Here is a 24461-nt window from a genome sequence, read left to right as displayed (position 1 = left end):
GGGAAATCAATAGCGATTCGCATTTGATTTTGACAATAGCGCGCGCCCACCGGTGAGAATGACGTGTCTTCATAGATACATTCGTTATACGATCTCCACAAAAACTAGAGGATTAAGCACGGGACTAGGCGCGCAAAATCCTCCATCGCCGATCCCGGAGCCGCTAACAGCCACCACGCATGGCATTCAGTCTGAATCGAGCTTACATAGGTGCTAGGCAAGCCAAATATTCCGCCAATTTGCTTCCACCTCCTGAACTCTGATGCAGCTATAAAGGCAGTGGTCAAGGGTCGCAGAAGCACAGAGACAGAGCGGACAGATATAGGGTAGGCAGATTCCGAAACACTGGATGACATTTGGAAATGGCAGCAGCCGTCGTAGCATCCTCCACATGAATATGGAAATTTTCGAAGGCAGACCGCCACCCCAAATGCAAGAGGAAGATAGATTGTGTCCTGCTTTTGGCTGAAAGGAGTTGTAAGCCGACGAGAAAGTGAAGTGGTCGTAGTGTGATAGCGACCAGACCATGGATCCCGAAGAATTAACCGCAACGTTGTCGTCGACAAAGTCTTTCATTTGTTGCATATGTCTCCGTACGTAATCGAGGCAGCAGCCTGGCTATGACCCTTAGGATAGCTAGCACACATATATTCACTCCACAACAAGCCCCCCTGCAACAAGTTAAAATAAATTTGCAGAAAAGGCTAGCTGTATAGAAGCCAGAGATCGGACCCCCAATCCATACGTCCTCATCGACGGGAAAGCAAACTTTGTCCCTCGCTGCCAAATGCCTCTTCTGTTGGCCATTCGTTGTCCCCCATAGAAACTTGGCAAATTTGGATTCAAGGGCCTTTTCTGTGTGACGAGGTAAAAGGACCGAAGCCACAGTGTATAAGGGAATCATTGATAAGACGTGCTTGATGAGAGTTAGTCGGCCTTCCAAAGAGAGCAATTTGCGATGCCAACTTAGCAATTTACTATAATATTCATTTATTATATTTATTCTCAATATAATAAATGTTATCTAGTTAGTTATACATATTATATTTGTGAATTATTGCTATCATTATGGAATAGTGATGATGGAAGTTATGTAAACTTCAGTAATAAAAGTGTGGCCGCTTCAAACAAGTTTGGACTTTACTTATTACATGTTCATGAGTATATATTAGACATTTTTTTTTTTAATTTCAAAAGTTCTAGACCTATCAAAGGAAATTAGTAATTTTTTAAGATAGTGTGTTTCAGAGACCAAAAGGTTTTAATATAATAAGTGTTGCATTATTTCCTTCAAGTCTCATGTCATTTATACGAGAATAAATTTAAACATCCAAAAGATGGTTAATTTGGGGGCAATAATATTGTACCTTATCCATATTGGGGACAAGATCTTGCAACTTCTTTAGCTAGCCACTTATCCTGGTTCTTCTCTCCTGCATATAACATAGGATATATTTATAACCCAATCAAATTAAAATATGAATTTATATTCTACTTATTAAGCAGGTATATATTAAAAATTTAAAAGGCTTTAAAATGTAACCTTAAATACACTTTTGAGCCTATTTAATTTGAGCCTATTTAGGACCTACTTTGAAGCCTTTTTAAAAGTCTATTTATTAAATAGACTTTTATAAAGGCTTCAGGCCAGGCCCTGGCCAACTACAGGCTCAGGCTTGAGCCTAAAAAAAACTACATACAGGCTCAGGTCCATGCCCAGGCCCATGCCTAATTTTCTAAAGCCTAGCGCGGCCTGATTTTCTAAATCCCGGCTCGGCCTGCCCTATTTCCACCCCTACTTCCCGCCATCACCTCACGACTGCACATCGTGGTTACCAGAACTCACAACCGGTCGCGGCTGACCCCCCAAGGGTACCAACCACGGCTCCCCAATAGCCCTGGCCCCCTGAACAGTACCTGCCCTGAGGTCATCACCAGATGGAAGTTGATCAATTGGAATAGGAGCCTCCCTCGCCTTAATGCAAAACTTATATGGGTGTCCCATCAAACCGTAGTAGAAGCAAAAGGTGTGAAGCCTTTCATACTTAAAATTCACCCAGCAGCTGAACTTATCCCTTTTAAAAAACTTCATGCGACGTTTAATCGGTCGTGCTATAGGGATAGTGACACGGACAGGATAAAACGACCGCCACAGAGCACTGGTGAATTAGTTAATTTTTCTAAAAGTCAAATCTTATTAATCTCTAGATATTATAGTTTTTTCTTCCCTAACATCCAAACACATAAGGCCTATTTGGTAAATGGTAGATCTGATAAAATTTTGACAAATCCACTATTTATGTCAAAACATCGTAAATATCGTTTGGTAACCCAACGGTTTGGAGCAGGAACGGCAATTTATATCCTACACCACGGCGCGCGTTGCACTGTGCGCCCAGATGCAAAACGACGTCGTTTTATTTATTTATTTTTTTTTTTGAAATTTCCGGCCCCAGTGAATGGCAGTTATTTTTTCTTTAAAAAAAACCCCTATTCAAAAATGTACATAATGTTATACTAGAATACACATAATTGTATACATGAATGTACATAATTATAATAACAAAATATACATACTCTTTTTAAAAGATAATACACATAATCTAACATAATACATAATAAACATAAACTTTTAACATAATACACATCAACTCTTAACATAATACACACAAATTTTCTAATTCGGATGTACATAAATGTATAAAAAGAAGGTACATAATTGTATAAAAAATGTACATAACTGTATGAACAAATATACATAATTGTATGAACAAATACACATAATTGTGTGAACAAATACACATAATCACAGCAACTTCCTATCGCGCCTCCCAAAACGACCCCAAAACGACGCCGTTTTGGGAGGCGCGCGGCGCACAGTGCTACGCGCGCCGTGGTGTAGGATTTTATTTTATATACACTATAATTTCATTAAAACACAACTACATGATCATTTCAATATAATTACAGCTTCATTGTACAATATACACTCAAATATGTGAAATGTTATTCAGTTTTATTTTATATATACTGTAGTTTCATTTCACCACAACTACAGTATCATTTTGATAATATAAAAATAATACGTGAGACAATATCGATTTAGACACACTGCAGTGTCTGACACGCGATGTATGATTGATCATGCACCAAGGTGCACGATATAACGACCCCCTCAACGCTTGGACATCCGATGTGTTGACTAAGTAGATAATTGTGAATCCTTGAACCTCCTTATATAGCAATAGTTATGCTGTGCAACCGAATGTACCATGCGCATGGTGCATACGATGCAAAACGGGACGTCGTTTTGACTAAAAACGCGCGTCCCACTTAAAAAAATAATTTCAGGTTCGATTCTCGGCAATAGCATTATTGTGGATATATAGTTATGAATTTGTGGATATATAATTATGAATTTATGGATATTTAGTTCATTCATTGTGGATATTTAGTTCATTCATTGTAGATATTTACTTCATTCATTCACTGTGGATATATAGTTATGAATTTATGGATATTTAGTTCATTCATTGTGGATATTTAGTTCATTCATTGTAGATATTTACTTCATTCATTTACTGTGGATATTTAGTTCATTCATTGTGGATTTTTACTTCATTCATTTACTGTGGATATATAGTTATGAATTTGTGGATATATAGTTATGAATTTATGGATATATAGTTATGAATTTATGGATATATAGTTATGAATTTATAGATATATAAAAATGCTATTGCCGGGAATCGAACCTGATTTCTTCTTTAGGTGGGACGCGCGTTTTTTAACCAAAACAACGTCGTTTTGCATCGAATGCACCATGCGCATGGTGCATTCGGTTGCACAGCATAATTTGAGCTTATATAGGGAGCCTCAAGGCTCCGATTCTTATTTTTCCATTGTGTGAAAAAAGTGGGTAACTAACCTTTATTCTTTTAAAAAGAAAATTCGTTAATAATAATAATAATAATAATAATAATAATAATAATTATTATTATTATTATTATTATTATTATAAGTGATCAATTTACAAGTTATCAACTAGTCAATTAAACTCATTAACTTAATTAGCTAACAATTATTTATCAAACACCCTAATGTTTCACTGATATATGCTTGAAGCATAAACCGCATAAATAAATGCTAACTACTACATGAATAACTCAACAATAATTCAAATAAATGGAACGTAACAAGTCAAAGCAGTGAACTACTCTTATTTCATAAAACATTAAGACTCATATTTATAATCTACTGCAATTCAAGTTATAAGATGGGATACTAATTAATCATTATCCATACCTCTATCGACCTTCTTGATCCGAAATTGTCAACTCATTGGAGCACGATTTATCAAACTCAACTGTATTAGAGTTGAGTGAAGTGTGTGTCCTTGCAACGAAAGCTGGTTGATTTGGCTTTGGAAGAGCCGTATTTTCATTGCTAAGCATTAAAAGTACATTGGACATGTTTGGACGTTTATTTGGATCTTCTTCTACACATAACAGTCCAACATTTATGCACTTTAACACTTCATCTTCATTACATGATTGTACCACTGATTCATCTACCAAATCCATTGCTTTTCCCTTATTCCACAAGTTCCATACCTAAATTAAAATAAAATATTAAAAAAAAAAAAGAATAAAATGCAAATGTAGTATAAGTACGATAAAACTTAGTACTAATGAACTGGAGTTTTTGAGTTTGAGTACTTACATAACCTAAAAGGTTGGAGACTTCTTCGTGCTCATAAAATGCACTATTGTTCTTTCCAGTAATAATTTCCAGCATAACCACTCCAAAGTTAAATACATCTGATTTTATCGAAAATAAACCGTCTAATGCATATTCTGGAGGCATATATCCACTGTTTTGTGCGTAAACGATTAGAAAAGGTTGAATTAATCATATTGTTTGAAATGAAACACACAAAGACATTAAGATGAATTCTAACAATGCATGGTTTATGATATACTTACTAGGTGCCAACAATCTTTTTAGTGTTTGCTTCTATCGTTTTTCCTTCGACAATCCTAGCCAAGCCAAAATCTGAAATCTTAGGCATCAAGTCTTCATCTAACAAAATGTTATTCGTTTTCAAGTCTCTATGGATAATCCTTAGTCTTGAATCATGGTGAAGATAAACGAGTGCTCGAATAATTCCCAATATGATGTCAAGTCTCTTGTTCCAATTCAATAACATACGACGTGTTTGATCTTCAATTGGTTTGTGAAAAAAACAATTAATAAAAGAAAGTAATTAAGATATGACAATCAAAATAATTGCATAGATATGATGAACTTACCGAATAGGAAGGTGTCCAGACTTTTATTTGGCATATATTCATATATTAAGATCTTTTCTTTTGCTTGCATACAGTAACCTAAAAGTTTAACCAGATTTCTATGTTGAAGCTTTGCAATTAGTAGCAATTCATTCTTAAATTCCTTCATGCCCTGGTTAGAATGACTTCCCATTCTTTTTACTGCTATCTCTTGCCCTCCTGGAAATTTTCCCTGCAAATGAGTAAAATTTTGTAACTTGTTTATTAAACTATACAAAATATCCACAAGAATATATATTGGCCCTGATTGGTAACATAGTTAGCTTATCAGCGAATTATGATTTATTTGACCACTTAGTTATTTGACTTAGTTAAACGACTAATTGCTCCAAAACGTTAAAATTTTAAAAACTACTCTAAGTAACTTTTTCGATTCGCGTTTTTAGAAAGTCATTTTGCATGTAATCAGCTATCAGCTAATAGTCAATTTACCAAACATCTTTTTATAATCAGCTAATGTTATCAACTAGTCAAATTCACTAACTCAATCAGCTAATAACTATTTACCAAACACCCCATTATCAAATGTAAAACATTGTTGAGGTAAAAATAACCTTATAAACTGGACCGAACCCTCCTTTTCCAAGTTTATTTGATTCGGAAAAATGGTCTGTTGCTGCCAATATGCTCTCGAAACTAAAGAGTTGTACATCAATTCCTTCATCATCATCTTCACCTATCATTAGATCATCAATGGCTCCCGTTCCATCTCCCATCCCACTTTCTGAAATGAAGAATGAATGTGAGGAATGGACTGAGCTATATATTATGTGTACCAATTAAGAACCCAAAGGTGTTACATACCTGCGTTTTGTAATTTTGCCCTCTTTGTTTTAAAATAATAAACAAAGGCAAGACTGCATACTACAGTTGCTGCAACTACTGCACTAGGTACAATAACTTTGACCTTTCCTGATAGCCCTTTTGAATTTTTATCTGTTAAAATTGATGTCCATGCACAAAAAGTATTGATTACAAACAACTTAAAAGATGAGAAATGAAACTAATATATAGGGAAAACAACATTTTTTGCCATTGAATTTGTTTCACTTTTGAAAATTAAGTCGCTAGGAATTTATTTAAACAAATTTAGCTCATTAAGTGTTTATAATGTTGCATTTTCAGTCCATGATGTTTTATGATTATCAAACTTCACTGCCAATATCTTTTTTATGAGGTTATTTTTGTCATTCAGAATCAATATCCATGATTAAAGTTTCATTATATTCTCTCAACTTGAATGTCATTTAATTTTTAACAACGTATATTGGTTTAAATGATAAAAATAACCTCATATGTTAATGGAGTTTGACAATTATGTAACACTAAGGACTAAATGTGTAATATTATAAACAATTAATATAAGGTAGGTGCTAAATTTGTTTAAATTAACTTAAATGGACGAAACTTTCAATTTAGGGCTAAAAATGTGGTTTTACGGATCCCAAATTAAAATAAGAAATAGGGAAAAATGTCAAATAAGCCCCTAAACTTTACTCAAAAAAAATCAACTAGGCTCTTAAATTTTTAGAAGTTGCAATTAAACCCAAAAACATGCTATTTTGGAGCAATGAAACCCACTTACTTGTTGGTGACCTAAAACTGCAGGTCAATTAGGGTTCCAGCCAACTCTGACGAACCTCCGACAAAATTCCGGCAAGCTAGTTCAAAAACCAGTGACCGGCAACTGTCCGTAACGGTCGCCGGTCACGTTCTGCCGGAGAAGGTGGCCAAGATGCCTTCTCTGGCTGTGGAGAAGGCGACCAAGTTAGTTGCCTTCTCCTGCAGAACGAGACCGGTGATGGTTACGATCGCTGGTTTTTGACCTAGCTGGTCGGAATTTGGTCGGACGTTTGCCGAATGTTCGACAGAGTTGGCTGGAACCTTAATTGACTTGCAATTACAGGTCACCAACAGGTAAGTGGGTTTCATTGCTCCAAAATAACATGTTTGTTGGTTTAATTGCAACTTCTAAAAGTTTAAAGGCCTAATTGACTTTTTGGATAAAGTTTAGGGGTTTATTTAACGATCCCCTAAGAAATAATTACCTTTGACATTTGAAAATTTATAGGAAGCAAGTCTGATGTAGATTGTGTTCCCGCCAGCATCTTGTTGTTTCAAATTGAAGAGTTCTCCCACCCAAAACGAACAGCTATAGGTGTCATCATGGTAAGCATAAGCAGTGCAAGAACAATTGTTGAGACAAGCAGATTTGCATCCTGCGCCACTCCCAACTGTCACATTTTGAGGATGCCTAGGTAACAACATATTGGGATACTCTTTGAACTTATCCTCTTCTTCTTCCAAGTTGGTTATCCTTACACATCCACCATTAAAGTAGTTTTGCCCCCAATCTCTCTCCGATCTCGGCTTGAAACCCTGCAAACAAGTACAAAAAGTTGACGCGTTCTGATTGCAGATGCCAAACGGCCCGCAATACGCGTAGATATCGCATTGCTGTACGGGTTGGGTATAGAACAACTGCCAGTCCTTGGTGGTGTTCATCCATGCGAAATGTTTCACTTGCCCATCTTTGTCAACGACGTGTCTAGATATGAATGAGGGGATTTTAATGTTGTATATAAAGTATGTCTCGTTGTCGTTGTTGACAAAGGTGGAATTGAGCAGAGTAGTCCCGAGGTCACGAGGCAAGTTTTGAAATTGATGGGTGGTGTTCACAAAGGGTCCACTGTTCCAATATTCCTCGGTGCCGTTCCACCTCTGAAATGATGCAATGGCGTCCCTGGCAAAACTATACAACCCTGGCGATGGATCTTCCGAACTCTTCCACGATGTGTAAACCTAAAACGAAATCAAATTCACGTTAACAAACTTCAATTCCTAAAACTTAACGGTATATATATATAGGGTTGCATTCAAATACAAACTCCCTTAAAATACAAACCTCTCTTAAAATACAAACCTCTCTTAAAATACAAACTTGAGATCGTGCACACATTAACATACTTACATGCACACAGGGCGCTCTGCCACCAATTTCTGAGATTAGCTCGTGCACACATTAACATACTTACATGCACACAGCGCGTAGGAGGAAAAATCACAACCATCCATCAAAGCTCGTGCACATATTAACATACTTACATGCACACTGGGCACACTGCCAACAATATCTGAGATTAGCTCGTGCACACATTAACATACTTACATGCACACAGTTTGTATTTTAAGGGGGTTTGTATTTGAAAATAATCCTATATATATATATATATATATATGAAAAAGTTCAAATGCGGCGATGTCCTTAGGTGCGGCGGAATTTCAAAATACACCAATAGCGTTAACAACATACACAAAAAGTGTAAGGGAAACACACCACAATGAAATGTAAAAAACACCAAAAAATACACAACAGACCCAAAAAAATACAACATATAACTCACCACACCTCAATGGTGTATTTTCGAACACTGTATGGTGTTTTTTACTCACACCTAATGGTGTATTTTTGGTGATGCATATCTAAATTGTGTGTTTTTGTGGTGCATTTTCTTAACGTTGATGGTGTATATTTGTTGAACTATTGGTGACGCCGTACCGCCGCACCTAAGGACATCGCCGCACTTGAACCTTACTCTATATATATATATATATATATATATATATATATATATATATATATATATATATATATATATATATATATATTTACCCGCTTCTTTTTTCAACGTGCATGCATCGATAAAGACTCATTCTGTCTTCTCATCTCCATTTGGCAAATTATATCATGTGTTTGTACTTAATATACTATATATATTGATGGATTTAATTAACCCGGGGTAGACCCGAATCAATAAATCCGGATAAGAATGTGATATAATAAATAATAAACGAAATATAGAACGATGTCGTAAAGGTCGCTGGGGACCATATATTATATTAATTGCCGTAGTATTTGGCTATTACAAAGATCCGATAGGACAAAGTGTGTAATAAGTGTAGAATATGTAATGAATCGCCCTTTGTTAGGACAAGGAGGGGTGTTTTTATACAAGCTAACCCCCCAACCGCCTCCCCCTAAATCGGGGGGTGGTTAGATCTCACTTTGACCGGGCCCGGGCGGACCGGGTCGGGTCGGGTCCCGAGCTCGGGTGGTGCCGAGCTCGGGTAGGACCGAGCTCCACGTAGGTCGGCTCGGGTCGGGGCACCTCCATGGTGCTCCGGGTCCGTGTTGGTCTTGGGCACCTCCATGGTGCTCCGGGTCTGCGTTGCTCTTGGGCACCTCCATGGTGCCCCGGGTCCGTGTTGCTCTTGGGCACCTCCGTGGTGCCCCGGGTCCGCGTTGCTCTCGGGCACCTCCATGGTGCTACGGGTCCGTGTTGCTCTTGGGCACCTCCGTGGTGCCCCGGGTCCGTGTTGCTCTTGGGCTCCACCATGGTGCCCCTGGTCCATGTTGCTACCCCGGGTCGGGTCGTGGGTATAATATATCCATCATGAGTCCCCCACTCTCTTCGTTGCGAGTAGGAGTGAACGAATGAGAGTAAATATCCGGACCCGACCTCCATGTGCGAATGTAGCCGATCTCACCATGGCCGGGGTGCCTTGTGCCGAGGCGTCTTGAGTCGAGGTATCTCGAGCCGAGGTGTCCTTCGCCGAGGTGCCTTGTGCCGAGGTGTCTTAGGTCGAGGTGAGACTTCTTGGGTCGAGGTGAGACGTCTTGGGCCGCTCCACCTCCTTGCTCTGCTCCCCCCGGGTCGGTTTGCTTCGCGCTCCGACCTTCCTCACGCACGTGGCCCGAGCTCAAAGTAGCCGACCTTGTTCTCTCTTGGTGATGTACTAGACATGGATGTTTTTTGAATATCTTGAATGAACAATTGGCTCCTTTGCTTTGGTGACGTGATGGTTGCCACATTTTACTTGCTACTGCCCTCCTTTGAAATACCTGGTTTTTTTTTTTTTTTTTTTGGCCACCCCGGAACCAGCCGAGGGGGACCTCGGCACCAGCCGAGGTGGGCCTCGGCAGCTTGCCGAGGTCGACCTCGGCAGCGTGCCGAGCTGGGGGCTTAAGCCTAATTTATTATTATTATTATTATTATTATTTTTTGCCATGTGTTAGCCTCTTCGACAAAGTCCTATGAGACTATGTCATCGGGCTCTCCCTTCGGGGTTGGTACGCGAGGCCGGACCTCGTGCCCCCTTAGGGTACGCTAGCCTCTCGGGCTAAGTCCTTCCGGACTACGCCACCGGGCTCTTCCGTCGGGGTTTGTACGCGAGGTCGGACCTCGTGCCCCCTTAGGGTGCGCCAAACCGCTTGGGCCCAGTCCTGTCGGACCAAACCACCGGGCTCCTCCGTTGGGGTTTGTACGCGAGGTTAGACCTCGTGCCCCCTTAGGGTGCGCGTTAGCTGCTCGGGCACAGTCCATCAGGACTGTGCCACCGGGCTTTTCCGTCTGGGTTGGTACGCGTGGTCGGCCCTCGTGCCCCCTTAGGGTGCGCGTTAGCTGCCCGGGCACAGTCCGACAGGACTGTGCCACCGGGCTCTTCCGTCGGGGTTGGTACGCGAGGTCGGCCCTCGTGCCCCCTTAGGGTGCGTCCTCCGTCGGGGTTGGTACGCGAGGCCGGACCTCGTGCCCCCTTAGGGTCCGCGGGGGGGGGGGGGGGGGGGGGGGAGGGAAGACATGAGTGAGCACTCGTTCCCCCCTGTTTCACGATTTTTTCCTTTGTAACAAAAAGTCTGCGCACAATGTATTTCGTAACATGGGATTTTATTCCGACTACTGTCGCTCACTAAGACATTATTGGGGGAGGGAAATGGTCCTCCTCCTAGAATAGCAACGCCAAGACCCACCTCTCACGTGGTAGGTCTACTTGTAAAATTTCAGCAGGTGCTCTGAGTTCCAAACCCTGGCTATCATCTTTCCTTTGGGAGTTTTGAGCTTGTAGCTGCCCGGGCGGACCACGGCTGCTATAATGTACGGGCCCTACCAATTAGCGGCAAACTTTCCTCCGGCTTGGGGCTGGCTCGCCTCCCTTCTCCTGAGCACATAGTCACCTACTTGGAAATAGCAGGGTCGGACCCGCTTATCGTGGTATGCCTTGGTCTGCCTCTGGTAGTTTTCAGCTCGAATCGCGGCTGCTTCGCGCCTGTCATCAATCAGGTGGAGGTCAATTCTATGGAGCTCCTCGTTCGTGTCAGGGTCGTAGTCCTCCTCCCGCCGGGAAGGTATGACCACCTCCGCTGGAGCTCGGGCTTCGAAACCGTAGGCTAAGGAAAAGGGTGTCTCCCCAGTAGCCCTCCGGGGGGTGGTGCGGTAGGCCCAAAGAATGGCGTCGAGCTCCTCCACCCACGCTCCCCTCGCGGATTCCAGTTTCATTTTCAGACCGCCCACAATGGTGCGGTTGGCATTTTCCACCTGGCCATTTGCTTGGGGGTATCACACGGCTACCCGGCTGTGAGTAATGTGCCATTCTGCACAGAACCCCTCGAACTCTTGCCCCTCGAATTGGCATCCCTTGTCGGTGATGAGTTGCATCGGGACCCCAAAACGACACAAAATGCTTTTTGTACACAAAGTGCTTGCAACGGGCACTTGTTATGGTTGCCAGCGGTTTCGCCTCTACCCACTTGGTGAAGTAGTCCACTGCTACTATGAGGTACTTCCTTTTTCCCGACCCCATGGGTAGAGCTCCCACTAGGTCCACTCCCCACCTGGAGAAGGGGATGACCGAGCTGATGGGGGTGTAGCTCGTGGCTGGCCGGCCGGGGGTGACTTGGAAGTGTTGGCAGGTCTCGCAACCCCGGGCATAGTCGGCGCACTCCTTGGCCATTTTGGGCCAAAAGTACCCCTGTAAGATGGCCCTCCGGGACATGGCGAAGGCCCCCTGGTGGGCTGAACAGGTCCCTTTGTGGATTTCTTCCATGACTGACCTGGCTTCGTCTGGGTACAAGCAGCGCAGCAAGGCGCCGTTATAGGACCTCTTGTAGAGTGTGTCCCCCATGACCACGTACGTGGGGGCTCGCCGTTTCACCAGCTTGGCGTCGACCTCGTCGGGAGGTAGCGTGTCTGTCTTCTTGTACTCCTTGAGGTGGTCCAACCAGCAGGGAGGTCGAATTTGCACGGGTAGGACCGGGTAGGCGTCCAGGCTCGACCTCTTGAAATCTTCAATTCGGGCTATTTTTGAGATATGTTCCGGGGCCCCTTGGGCGAGCTTGGATAACATGTCAGCATCTGTGTTCTGGTCTCGGGGTACCTGTAGGACCTCATAATTGATCAGCTGCCCCAGTAGCTGGAGCACCACGTCCCGATACCTCCTCATTCTTTCATCACTTGCTTCAAATTCACATGTGATCTGTCCCACCACGAGCCTAGAGTCACATCGGATTTTGAGCTTCTCCACCCTCATATTTAGTGCGAGGCGGAGCCCTCCCAGGAGTGCTTCATACTCGGTCTCATTGTTGGATAATTTGAACGCGAAGCGGAGGGCGTAGTAGGCCCGAAACCCCTCCGGTGTTATGAGGACGACTCCACCTCTGCAGCTTTTGGTGCTGGAGGACTCGTCCGTTGAGAGGGTCCACCACTCCTCGTCTTCATCCCTGACCCGCTCCGTTGCCTCCCGGGCAGTGCACTCGACTATAAAGTCAGTCAGCGACTGCCCCTTGATGGCGGGTCGGGGCTTGAACTGGATGTCGAACTGGCTTAGCCGCATGGCCCACCTGACCAGCCTGCTTGCCGACCCCGAGGCCCTCAGTACTACGTCTAGCGGCTGGTTGGTGAGGACCTGCACGGGGTGGGCCTGGAAGTAGTGGTTCAGCTTCTTTGCCGTCGCATTTACTGCAAAAATGGCCTTTTCCACGGGTGTGTACTTGATCTCTGCTCCCCGTAGAGCTCGGCTCGTGTAATATACGGGCCGCTGGACCCCCTCGTCGTCCCAGACCAGCACGGAGCTGACCACGGCCTGCGAGATGCCCAAGTACAAATATAGGACCTCTCCCTTAACGGGTTTGGCCAGGGGGGAGCGACATCAGGTACGTCTTGAGGTCTTCGAACGACTTCTGGCACTCGGACCATTCGAAGCCCTTAGTCTTTTTGAGGACTACAAAGAACGGCAAGGACTTCTCGGCCGACCTCGAAAGGAAACGGCCCAAGGCTGCCAATCGCCCGTTGAGGCGCTGGACCTCCCGGAGGGACCTCGGAGGTTCCATGTCCAGGATGGCCTTGACCTTGTCGGGGTTGGGCTCAATGCCCCTCTTCAAGACCATGTACCCCAAAAATTTCCCCCCGTGCACCCCGAAGGTGCACTTTTTGGGGTTCAACCGTAAATTGAAGCGTTGCATAATTGAAAATACCTCGGTAAGGTCATCTGTGTGGAGGTCGGCGTCGGTGCTCTTGACGATCATGTCGTCGACGTAGGCCTGGAAGTTGCGACCGAGGACCTGCTTGAACACCTTGGCCACCATTCGGGTGTAGGTGGCACCTGAATTTTTCAGTCCGAAAGCCATAACCTTGTAGCAATAGACCCCCTCTGGCGTGGTGAAGGCCGTCTTCTCCTCGTCAGCCTCTTCCATGAAAATTTGGTGGTACCCCCTGAACGCATCTAGGAAGCTCATAAGGGCGCAACCTGCAGTCTCATCCACCAGCTGATCGATGTTGGGGAGGGGAAAGTGGTCCATAGGGCAGGCCTTGTTGAGGTCGGTGTAGTCCACGCACATCCTCCAGGTGGGCGGTTTCAGGGCGAGGACTACGATGGCCAGCCAGGTGGGGTATATGACCTCCCTAACATGACCAATCTCCAGCAGTGTGTCAACCTCCTTTTTGACGAACTCCCTCCTCTCGGCGGAGAGGTACCTTTTGCGCTGCTGGATTGGCCTGACCGCGGGGTTGACGGCCAACTTGTGTGTGATCACGTCTCGGCTGAGGCCCGGCATGTCCTCGGGACCCCATGCAAAGACCTCCTTATAGCTCCTGATGGTGTTGATTATCCGTGCCCGGAGCTCGGCCGGGAGGCCGACCCCTACCTTCACAACCCGGTCGGGTCGGCTGAGGTCGAGGATGACCTCCTCTGTCTCGACCACGGGCTCGGCCCGAGGTCGACCTACCTCCTCCTGAAATGCCTTCTCGGCGATGGTATGTACCTGGAGGTCCTTTTGACCAATCTGGCGGCACGCCTTCAAGTAGCAGTTGCAGCTTACCTTTTGGTCCCCCCGGGCGACCCCGACCCCAGCTGGTGTCGGGAACTTGAGGCACAGGTGCTCCATGGAAATTACGCACCTGAGGTCTTCTAGGGCGGGTCGACCGAGTATGATGTTGTGGGCGCAGCTGATTTTCACGACTACGAACTCGACTTCCCACCTCCTGGTGTGAGGTGGGGTGCCTATTTCCACCTCCAAATTGATCGACCCCTCCGTTTCAATTGAGTCCCCCGTGAACCCGGATAGGGGGGTCCGTACCGGCTCCAGCTGTCATCTTGAGAGTCCCATCTGGGTGAACGTGTCGTAGTACATGACGTTCACCGAGCTACCCGTGTCTACGAGTACCCGGTGCACCACCACGTTGTTGATGTCCAGCTTGACCACCAGGGCGTCTCGGTGAGGGAGGGGCCTATCTGTCAGGTCGGCGTCGGTGAACGTGATGGGCTCCCTCTTTGGTTTCTTCTCGTGGGGGGTACGTGTGACCTCCCCCACGTACAAGCTCCTCGCCCACCTCTTCCGCTCGGCTGGCGAGTCCCCTCCCTCGGGCCCCCCAAAGATGACGTAGATGTCCCGTTTCTTCGGGGGCTGGGAGTCCTCCGTCGTCTTCTCCTCCTCCTCGGAACTGTGGTCGTGGTGGTCCCTCTTGCGGGGAGGAGCCGAGGTGGATGGTGCCTGGCCACCCCCCTTCCGCCATACATTGCCCTGCTTCTGGCCCTGGGCCTGTTCCTGCGCCTGGCCGGGCTTCTTAATGAATTGGCCGAGGTAGCCCATTTGGATGAGCTGCTCGATTTGTCTTTTTAGGAGGATGCATTCGTCTGTATCGTGTCCTTTCTGCCGGTGGAACCTGCAGTACTTGTTGGGGTCCCCACTGGCCGATATCTTCATGCACTCCTCCTTCGGGAATACAACGATTCCCTGGTCCTCCGCGTGCGCCAAGATAGTACCCACGGGTTGTGTCAGCGGGGTGAGATAGCGTGTGGGGTTCATCCTGGGCCCCTCAGCGTACTCACGTCGGTGTGGTCGGGGCGCCTTGCGCTCCTCCTGGGTGCCTTGTCTTTTCAACCTCTTCCTTCTTCCTACTCCTTCTTCCTCTTCTTGGCAGCCTCGGCGTCAGCGTACCTTGCTGCCTTGTCCATCAGGTCGGTGTAGGTCCTGGGGGGGTACCTGATGAGGTCCTGGTGAAAAGCGTCCGACCTCAAGTTGTTTCGGAAAATTACCATGGCCGATTTCGCATCAAAGTCGGCGACCCCCATGACCTCTTTCTTCCACTTGCTGAGGTACTCGGCTAGTGATTCCGAGCTCCCCTGCTCCAAATCACACAGGTCGGCAATTTGCTTCTTCTGTTGTATGCTGGTGGCGAAATGGGATAGGAACTGCCGGGTGAGGTCCGCAAAGGCGGAGATAGACCCCACCGGGAGGGATCCGAACCAATCATGCGCCTGCCCGTCCAGGGTGGCGAAGAACCCCCTACACAGGATTGCGTCTGTCGCCTTGGTGATCATCATGGCGGCTCTGTACCTGGTCAGGTGTGCCCGTGGGTTCGTGGTCCCCGAGTACGCTTTAATGGTGGGAAAGCGAAAATCTCGAGGTAAGGGCTCCTCCATGATGGCGTTTGCGAACGGAGAGGACAACACATCCTGGGGCTCTGGGGATCCGTCCCTCTCGTCGAACTTCCTCTGGAGCTCATCCATCCTCCTCCGCAGCTGCTCGACCTCTACCCGATGGGAGCTCGGAGCTCTACCATTCGTTTCCCCCGATCGTTCGACCCGGGAGGCCTGTGCACGCCGAGGTGGGACTCGTGTCCCCCGTCCCGGTGACCCTCGCAGGCCTACCACTTGTCGCGGCGGGGCCCGGGGTCCGTGGCTCGGTGACCTCCGGATTCTGCTGGTGGAGGCTCATTAGCAGCAGGCCTTGGGCCCAACCTCTCCCGGGCTGGCACCGGGTCGCCCAACCTCTCCAGGGCGGGCCTGGTTTGGGTTGGGGCCCTTCCATCGTCGTCACGCTAGCGGTCTCGGCGGGAGTCCCCTCTTCCCCGTCTCTCCGATGGTCGAGGCGAGTTGACCTCCCCCTGGGTGACAGGTGCTTGGGGCGGTCGGGTGCCCGGGCCGCTGCGCCCCCGGGTGGGAGGAGGCGGAGGCAACGCCGGCGCCCCTCCGGTGGCGCCTAGGGCGGCTTGTTCCTCTGCCCGGAGGCCCGCTGCGACGCGCGCCAGTGCGGTGGAGGCTTGTTCGAAGACCGCCACCCCCTCCCGGATGAGTGCGCGAGCCGGAGCGGGGGTGACGGGGGGTGGTGGCGGCGCACCACTGCTACGGTGGTTGGTGAGCTGGGCCCTCAGATCCTCCCCCGACCTGGTGGAGGCGGCCGGTTGGATGCTGCGGACGGGGGCCCCGTTGGGGCCGTTCCCGTTCGCGACGAGCTGGGTGCCGCGGGAACCATTGGTATGACGAGAGCTGGATCTCGATCGTGCCATCGCTGTCGATGAACAATAGTGGGGAGAGCGCTTAAGCTTGTACAGCAGCTCTCAACAAGAGCACCAATGATGGATTTAATTAACCCGGGGTGGACCCGAATCAATAAATCCGGATAAGAACGTGATATAATAAATAATAAACGAAATATAGAACGATGTGGTAAAGGTCGTTGGGGACCGTATATTATATTAATTGCCGTAGTATTTGGCTATTACAAAGATCCGATAGGACAAAGTGTGTAATAAGTGTAGAATATGTAATGAATCGCCCTTTGTTAGGACAAGGAGGGGGGATTTTATACAAGCTAACCCCCCAACCACCTCCCCCTAAATCGGGGGGTGGTTAGATCTCACTTTGACCGGGCCCGGGCGGACCGGGTCAGGTCGGGTCGGGTCGGGTCCCGAACTCGGGTAGGACCGAGCTCCACGTAGGTCGGCTCGGGTCGGGGCACCTCCATGGTGCTCCGGGTCCGTGTTGGTCTTGGGCACCTCCATGGTGCTCCGGGTCTGCGTTGCTCTCGGGCACCTCCATGGTACCCCGGGTCCGTGTTGCTCTTGGGCACCTCCGTGGTGCCCCGGGTCCGCGTTGCTCTCGGGCACCTCCATGGTGCCACGGATCCGTGTTGCTCTTGGGCACCTCTGCGGTGCCCCAGATCCGTGTTGCTCTTGGGCTCCACCATGGTGCCCCGGGTCCATGTTGCTATCCCGGGTCGGGTCGTGGGTATAATATATCCATCATATATAATATATGTAATGATGTCAACTGGGCGAGGCATGGGAAATATATTCCTTTCCCCATCCTTGAAACCCCAGCCTAATCTCCATTACTGTCCCCATTCAGGTCGGGGATGAGAAATCTTTTCAATCCTCATCCCTATTCCGTCCCTCGTCAAACTTTAGTTAAACTAATCTTTTTGATTGAAATAATAGTCAAACTAGTATAATTACAATATTTACATTAAAAATATAAATATTAAAAATTTAATCTTAGAATAGTTAAATCTTCATTAATTCTTAATAACAATAAAAATTTTAAATATATTATTTAAATAAATTTCACGCAAATAAGAACATAAATACACAATTACAATACAAAACATAACACATCCAATACCCAAATACAATACAACCTATCTACGGCAAATTATGCCCTGGACCCGTGTCCACAGTGAATTGTGGACACGGGCCCAAAACGACGTCGTTTTTAAAAAAAAAAAAACGCGTCATTTAGTTTTAAAAAAAAAAAAAAATCGCGCACGTTTTGTCGTTAACGGCGTTATTTTTTTTTGGATTATGAATGTACAGTTATGCCGTTATGAATGTACAGTTATGCAATTATGAAATTATGAACACAGAGCTCTAACATTATGAACTTACAATTATGAACATATATAGTAATAAAATTATGACCATGGAGCTTTAAAATTGTGAATATAGAGCTTCGAAGATTATGAATGTACATTTATGGAGTTATGAATCTACAGTTATGGAGTTATGAATCTACAGTTATGAGATTATGAATCTACAGTTATGGAATTATGAATGTACAGTTATTGATCGAATTATGAACAAAGAGCTCTAACATTATGAACTTACAATTATGAACATATAGTGATAAAATTATGAACATAGAGCTCTAAAATTGTGAACATAGAGCTTCGAAAATTATGAATGTACAATTATAGAGTTATGAATGTACAGTTATGGAGCTATGAATGTACAGTTATGGAGTTATGAATGTACAGTTATAGAGTTATGAATGTACAGTTATTAATAATATAGTAATAAAATTATGAACATATACTCCTATAACAAAGCGGTCTGAAATTAAAAAAAAAAAAAAAAAAAAAAAAAAAAAGATGGAGATAACAGTGCCTAAAAGCACTGTTACCCGTGTCCAGCAAGCATGCTGGACACGGGTCCAACGCATAACGATTGCCTATCTACAACCTTAATAATACCCCCTCCGTCTCATTTTATATGTCTGGTTCGGTTAACAAGCATTTACTATGAAGTTATTTTTTAATCAATTTTTCATAATATTAAGTTTAGTATTAGTATACAAAATTTATATATTTAGAAACTACACTAAAAGTACTGTATTTTAAACACACAAAATCAAATTTAAAAATAAGTAAAAATACTAAAAATATAAACAAAGAAAAAAAATTAATTTTACCAATAAATAATAAGTAGGACAAATAAAATGGGACATAATAATAATAATAATAATAATAATAATAATAATAATAATAATAATAATAATAATAACAATAACAAAAACAATTGATTATATATATAAAAAATAATAATAATAATAATAATAATAATAATAATTGATGACATTTTATTCGAGCTATATTTTACCACCTATTGCACTTCTTTTGGTGTGCTTTTTTTTTTTTTTTGAAAACCAAAAACATAGAGTTTTATTAAACCAAATGTTCAATACATGAAGGAATAGAAAACAACCAACTACATGGACCAGTTTGAGAACACATAGCTCTAGCTAAGGCATGAGCCATAGTATTCACTGATCGAGGAATATAGTGATAAGACACCCTTTCAAAGTGTCTTTGAATATTATGGCAGTCTCGTATAACACATCCGGCGTATGAAAGATCCTGAGATGAACCATTTAAATACGAACACACAACCTGGCAATCCGAGTAGATCTTCACCTTATTAAAGCCCCTGTCCTTGAGCCATGTTAGCGCTTCTTTTACAGCCTGAGCCTCCGCTAGATGAACATCATTCATGCATCTCACCACCCCATTCTTTGCGCCCGCATAGGAACCACCACCATCACAGACGTAAATTCCATAAAAAGCACTATTAGTTGATGGGAATACGGCAGCATCCACATAAGCTAGCATTGTATCCAGGCTTTGTACAGATAACAAAGTTGAGGCATCATGTGATGACGCAGCAGCAGTATGTTGGGTCTTTGAACTAAATGGTGTGTTTTACCTGTAGAAAAAGGAATCCTGTTTGAAAATTTTGTCTTTTTCTCTAACGGGATAAAATTTCTCACCTATAAATATCTCTTCTTGTTCAAAAGGAGAGGCTGGTCATTATTAAAAAATCTCTAAGCTTTTAAAAAGTTTCAAGTTCTACAAGCAAGTGACCAGTGATATGAGAAGATAGTTTGTGCGAAAAAGTTATATCTAGAATCTCAAAAATCTTAAATCTACAGGCCAGTTGTCCCACCCATAAGAGGTGCCTACAATTCAGCGAGGAAATTAGTCATTGTGTCTGACAGTGGAAACCCTGGTTCTATAAAAAAAAAATCTCAAAAATCTTGAGCTACTTCAACATGCTAAAGCCTAGATCTATTCCCGCCAAGATTTCAAGTTGGAGAAGAGAAGAAACCAATTCTTCAAACAACACTCAACTTGGATAAATTGATAGAGGCGGAGTAAACTCTAGTAGTTGAAAAACTTGTTGAAGCGAGTTTGTTGTCCGGCTTAGTGTTCAAGTAGGCAAACTTGGTGGTGTTTTTGTTCTAAGGAATGATTAATGCAAAGCTTCACAAGTTGTGAAGAAGAGTGAAGTAGGCTTCATTAGCAGTAGAACCACTATAAAAACACACACACTCTCTCTCTCTCTTTCTTTTTACTTACTTACTTTCCATTGCTTGCATTGCATCTTTAACAAAACTAAAGCATTCTATTTTCTCTAACAATTAAACGTGCAAAGATATCTTAAAAAGGGACCTAAGTCTTAATTTTCCATTGTGCTATTTCCATCTCTGATCAACTCTTTACTAGTATCTTTTGATAAGAGTATTGATTCGTGAAAAAGTTTTTAAAATCTCCCGTGAGTCTATTCACCCCCTCCTCCTCTAGAATCACTCTTCCATTCTATCGGGACTTGCAGAAAGGAAGCAGAAGGTAATGTGGAAGCATGCCGAGAAGAAATTGCTCATAAAGGAGCAAAGTCATAGTCCTTAGAATGGATCAAACATGCGCATAGGCTTGGGGCACACCCGTGCATAACCTCTGTACGCATTCTACCGAATGCACGAGCATCGACATGCCTGTGGCGTGTTCATTTCCACAGACAGGTATCGACACGCCCCGTGCCATCGCCAATGCATTGAACCCTGATGCATAGCATAAATATAATTGATCTTTTTCATATCTAAGAAGAGAGGCAAATTATGTTGTGCATCCGTATGCACCCTGCATGGTGCATACGGATGCAAAAACGACGTCGTTTTGCATAAAACGCGCGCCCTACTTAAAAAAAAATCAGTTTCAATTCCCAGCAACAACATTATGTTATTCATTTTTAGTTCATTCATTTTGGATATTTTAGTTATGAAATTCTGGAAGTGTAGTTATGCAATTCTGGAAGTGTAGTTATGCAATTCTGGATGTGTAGTTATGAAGTAATGGATGTGTAGTTATGCAATTCTGGAAGTGTAGTTATGCAATTCTGGAAGTTTAGTTATGCAATTCTAGATGTATATATAGTTATGAAATTATGAGTGTGTAGTGAAATTATGGATGTGTAGTTATGCAATTCTGATTTTTTTTTTTTTAAAGTTAGACGCCAAAACGACGTCGTTTTTGCATCCATATGCACCATGCATGGTGCATACGGATGCACAGCATAACGCTCCAAGAAGAGAGGAAGTAGGCGGCGTGAACAATAGCTTAGGTTAAAACTTCCCTTGTGGGATTTTCATCTTTTAGGTTTGAAAATTGTTCTTTAAGAATGGATTCTTATATTGCTTAACTTTAATACTTCAAGGATTTAGGATTCACTCTATTTTGAAGATAAGTTTTCTTGCTTTAATCTTATTTAAAATTTTATGATTTATTGTTTTGATATCGGCAAATTATACCTTGCACCCTGGCCCAAAACGACGTCATTTTGTACTTTTTTCGCGTGTCTGCGGTTAACTCCTTTAAATATCATGTTTTAAATGTACATAATTGTATAATAGAAAACACATAATTTTATACCTAAAAACACAATTTTATACCTGAAAACACAGAATTTTTATAACTGAAAATCTCCATGTTTCGAATGTATAGAATTATATAATAGAAAACACATAATTTTATACCTGAAAACACAGAAATTTATAACTGAAAATTTCCATGTTTCGAATGTACAAAATTATATAATAGAAAACACATAATTTTATACCTTAAAACACATAATCTTTTTTAAAAGGATAAAAATCCCCTGTTTCGAATGTACTGAATTTTATACCTGAAAACACAAAATTTTATAACTGAATACACATACATTTTCGTCGCGTTAATTCCCCACACAACTTATCAAAACGACGTTGTTTTGGGAGACGCGGGGTGCATATGGCTATGTGCGTCCTGGTGCACGGTATAACGATTGTTTGATATCTCTGTGTTTTTAGTTCATATAATGTGTGTAGTTTAGTTTGGGCTTGGATTGAGTCATTGAGGTTTACATGAGATTCTTAATACCTATTTGATATCGATTTCATAGGAGGGGTAAAACACTAAAACCCAATCTAGGATTTCTCTATGTTTTGTGAGATTTTGTATTCTTGTGTTCTGATGTGGGGGCCTAACATTGCCAACACACTCCTAGTTGGGAATTTGACAACCGTTGGACAAGGGATCAATATTCTTCTTGGCCCGTCTCACTATCCCTAATTAAGTTCCGGCCACTACGAAAGTGGAAAATTTTAGGGGTCTAACTTGAGCTTTGTGGAGAGGGTTGGTAGTGTCACGGAAGTGGGACAACCCTCGTCTTTCAATTCGGCTTAACATTGAATCACGAAAGTGGCATATTAGCCCATCGAATTGGTGTTGGCAATTTTGGAACCCACGAGGTTGAGATTGTATGACTTCCCTTAATCTTTATTGTTAGCATTAAATTAAATGTTTCCTCATTCCAAGCCCTCCTTTCGTTATTAGTTATTCACTTAAATTATTTACTTTCGATCCCCATTCCCTCATTGTTGCTTAGCTTCCGTCAATTTCCCTTCTCTTTGTATCTAAGAGCTTTTCAAGAATTATGCTTAAAATATCGTCCCAGTGAACGATATAAACAAATTATTTTTAAACAACAACAACAACAGAGACGTGGTGCGGCGGGGCTGTAGACACATAATTTAATAATTAACTCCACTTTCCACTGAGGTTCAATCTCATGACCTCTCACATTGGAGAGGTCACTACATGTCATCTGAGCACAAGATGCTTGACCCAATATTTAGATTTTAGTTTATTAAAATTATGAATCGAAAAACTGGATCCTGAACCGTGAAGCGGTGGTTCCGGATCTGGTTCGCGATTTTGAACCGTCTTTATTTTAAAATTTTATTTTTTATTTTAAAATAGTCTAAATTCAACAATAAATATGTATTTTATTTTTTTCAGTTTGGAACATGAACCGACCGTCCCGGTTCGCGATTTTAATAAACTCTAAATATCGGGTTTCGATTCTAAATTGTAATTAGAATATTTCGGTTTGGTTGCTAGTGTCTGTTTGGTTTGAACCAAATTGTGGTCATAATTTGTTGGAGAAGAAAACTAAATGAAATATTTATTTTAAGGGTAAATATGTTCATTTAACATTTCAGGAGAAAAACAACTACTTGAATAATTCAGGGGAAAAAAGTACTATAAGTATATAACTCAAGTGGAAAAATGTCATTCTCCTTTATTCGTTTTGAGTGTTATATATATATATATATATATATATATATATATATATATATATATATATATATATATATATATATATATATATATATATATATTTTTTTTTTTTTTTTTTTTTTTTTTTTTTTTTTTTTTTTTTGAGTGTGTTATATATGAAAGCTCTCACTTAAGATAACGCGTCACAAATCAGAAGTGAGCGCCAGTCAAAATTATGCATGAAAATAGTCATTTTACTTGTCAAAGTTAGCTAATTTTCCAACATACCTGTCCCTTTCCGGTGTGCTTGTTGAATCCGAACTTTGAAAAAGGTAAAACCGTATCCGTCGGGTTTTCAAAACTCTGCCAACGCGGTGTTTCCGTGTGCTTGTAACGCAAAACCAAGTTGCCATCGTCGTTCAGCCTTGCCATCACAGGTTGCGGCGGCGACGGCAAGGCAACATCGGAGCTGATGTTGGTGGACCACACCACGCCGCCTTGCGCCCCCCCGGTGGTGAGCACCAAGTTCCCCTCAAGGATTAGTAGTTTGGCGGAGTTGATTTCAACGGAAGGGATAGGCTTACTCCTGTTTGCGACCCAAACTACGGTTTGAGGCGAGATGTTTTGGTACCAAATGCCAATGTAATAGTTGGAGGATTTGTCTGGTGTGAAGAAACCCAGCTCAAATCTTCCCCCTAAAGAGACAATGCTTGTCCCTTTTGTGATATATTTGCTTCCAGAAATTGTGTCTGCTGCTCCATGGGACAATGGGGAATAAGAAAGAGAGATGATGAGTACAACTACCCAAAACAGATCCATTTTTTCTTGTGAGTTTTGGCAATGAAAGA

General features: G+C 43.3%; 1 protein-coding gene across 1 annotated transcript; it reads right to left on the bottom strand.

Annotated features, from left to right (window-relative positions):
* Positions 1–4127: 4127 nt before the first annotated feature.
* Positions 4128–24461, bottom strand: LOC109175208 (G-type lectin S-receptor-like serine/threonine-protein kinase RKS1). The gene is made up of 8 exons (XM_019324467.1): positions 23902–24461; positions 7400–8153; positions 6156–6287; positions 5906–6075; positions 5313–5523; positions 4986–5223; positions 4723–4873; positions 4128–4613 (listed from the first exon to the last, which is right to left on the bottom strand). The coding sequence occupies exons 1-8, from the start codon at positions 24430–24432 to the stop codon at positions 4308–4310; spliced, it is 2493 nt and encodes an 830-aa protein (XP_019180012.1). The 5' UTR covers positions 24433–24461; the 3' UTR covers positions 4128–4307.

Source organism: Ipomoea nil, unplaced genomic scaffold (assembly GCF_001879475.1).
Source record: "Ipomoea nil cultivar Tokyo-kokei standard unplaced genomic scaffold, Asagao_1.1 scaffold0684, whole genome shotgun sequence".
NCBI lineage: Eukaryota > Viridiplantae > Streptophyta > Magnoliopsida > Solanales > Convolvulaceae > Ipomoea > Ipomoea nil.
Note: the sequence above shows the minus strand (reverse complement) of the source record. Positions and strands in the feature narration are given on the sequence as shown.